This window comes from Echinococcus granulosus (assembly GCF_000524195.1).
Source record: "Echinococcus granulosus chromosome Unknown EG_S00005, whole genome shotgun sequence".
Classification (NCBI taxonomy): domain Eukaryota; kingdom Metazoa; phylum Platyhelminthes; class Cestoda; order Cyclophyllidea; family Taeniidae; genus Echinococcus; species Echinococcus granulosus.
The window spans coordinates 1,795,446-1,797,715 of NW_020170385.1; the positions used below are offsets into that span (position 1 = coordinate 1,795,446).

Consider the following 2,270-nt stretch of genomic DNA (forward strand, 5'->3'; position numbering starts at 1 on the left):
TCCGATTAACGCACCCATGGCACACTTCAAGTGAGGCATGGAGGTAAGCCAGCGTCGGAACGATTCCAGATGTGCTGACATTTTCTCAGGACTCTTGCCTGATTCTTTTGCCTCCCGCTTTATGCATATCGATAGTAAAGCCTTTGTCCGAATCCCAGAACGTATACTCCACTGGTGCTGTTTTGGCATCTATCAGGACTGATTGAGTTACGATTCAACCTTCATTTCTTCAGTAAAATGTGCAGGCGCAATCACAATTCTAGCGAAATTGGCGAAAAACACAGGCATACAATTAGCCTCATGAGCAAAGGTCAGGGCAACTGAAACCTTGAGGTCAGAGATTCTGCGCCTGCCTTCTCGCCTACTTGCGTAACACGGTGGAAATCACAATCGTTTGCTTAAAACTTTGCAACAGAAATTAGAGCATCTTAATTTCAAGTTATTGTGGGCTGGGAAATCAAGAGTAGAGAAGGTATCATTCGGCGCAATTCTCTTTCACCTGATGATGTTTCAAAACAGCCCATAAGACTTGCGCGAGACCTTCACACGGATTGTCGACACCTGTGTCACAACTTCACCTGTCTCACAAGGATGAGAGAACACCGTTTTAGACATCTTCTGTGACTCCATCTCATAAGCACCGTGCATTTTCATGCAATCCAGGAGGACTTGCGGAGCACGCTCCTATCCACGCCAACCTCGATAGGTGTCGATTGCACATCTCAGTAGGTGCATCTCCTCCTCACCGACCAGCCAAATCGGCTGCCACATGACGGGCGGAAGGCGCCTTGTGACGTTTTCGCTGTAGCAATGCATTGGATTTGTGCAAAAATGTGCAAGCGGTTAGTGGCGACTCACAACAAATGTGTTCAAAACATAGAAAATTAACATGTTATTTATTTCTTTTAACGGTTATCAGTTGCATTGAGCGCTTTTGCCATTTATAAGCGTTATCTAAACATACAATTCATGAAACGCAGTTACTACTTCCGCCTTTGCACGTGTATGGCCAGAAGAGGTCTTTGCCTGCGCGCCGGTGTTTATGCCAATCTCAAACTTCGGCAGGTTTTGGCTAATGGAACGTATGGTAGCCTCCGTTTCGCCTTTTGGACAAAAAGTAAAACAAGTCATGATTCGTTAACCACCAACTCCCTGTGTGGGCACAAGCCGAGGTGGATTAGATTTCTTTCACTAATTGCACTGAAAAAACGGCTAAAAGTTGTATCTCCGTTGCTAAAGTAAATGTGGGTGCACTACTTCTCTCCTCTAATGTATGACGCGCATGCTGACAGCACAGGCCAAATTGTTTTACCAGTCTAATGCTATCTGACCAAATTATATGCGCAACATCGGTTAATGGCAGACAATTGAAATGCATGCAAAGCATCGAGGAAAGCATTTAGTGAGGAAACTATGAGATGCGAAATCGGTTGTCCACTCACCCCAGATTCTATCGAATGAGCCTCGCGTTCCTCCATATTCACTTGGCATCAAATCCCTCAAACCAGGAATAGCTTCATATGCGTTCGACATATCCTTATCAGCTATGATAATCTTAAAAGCAACGGCCCATTTCAAGAGTGATTTGAAAAACATTGTAATGCCTATTGGAAAATAGATACCTTCCCTGCATTGCAATCACTCAACCACCTTGTACCAATGCGATGATCTCCTTCGAGGAAGTTGGGTGTGTTGCAGTATACAAATTGTGTTATGTGCAAGGGTAAGGCGTCCTAGAGTTGAAGGGTAGTGGAATTAATTGGAGCTGACGTCAGGCAGTGCAGCTGAAGCAATTTTACTTCTCAATATAACGTGAAAATACCAATCAATTCAGTGGGGACATTTAATTTCTACAGAGAAATACAGTTTCAAAGTATTTGCTGCGTTTTACTGTGATCTCAGATGAATGTGCGCGTGTAGCATCAAAGGTAAAGCAAAAAGTCGCTAATTTAAGCCTCGATTGAAATGCAATCCTACTTTACGTTAGCTCGAGCACGTCACTTGGCTTACACCTACAAAGCGGTCATAAAAGCGCACTCCACTTAGGCTACGTCATTTGGAGAATCGTGGTACAGCAATTTTCGCAAACGCCTATAAATCCAGCACGCAAAGATCTACCATGGCGACCGACGGATTGTCTTACCTGGAAATATTGCGCACCAAGCTGACACGTGTTGCCCTGTTCCATTTCGCTAATTCGTTCTTCCGTCATGCCTTGCAAATCCACTATAAAAGCAACCCCACCAATTTGAACTCGTTGGTCCATCATC

At 44.3% G+C, this 2,270-nt stretch overlaps 1 protein-coding gene across 1 annotated transcript; it reads right to left on the reverse strand. All coding sequences in view use genetic code 11, as the record gives it.

Moving 5' to 3' along the window:
- Positions 1–684: 684 nt before the first annotated feature.
- Positions 685–2,212, reverse strand: EGR_01452 (hypothetical protein; the record flags this gene model as incomplete). The annotated part of the gene is made up of 5 exons (XM_024490701.1): positions 685–802; positions 965–1,103; positions 1,443–1,554; positions 1,623–1,733; positions 2,144–2,212. 5 exons carry the CDS (start codon positions 2,210–2,212, stop codon positions 685–687), a joined length of 549 nt encoding a protein of 182 aa, XP_024355025.1.
- Between the last annotated feature and the right edge of the window lie 58 nt (positions 2,213–2,270).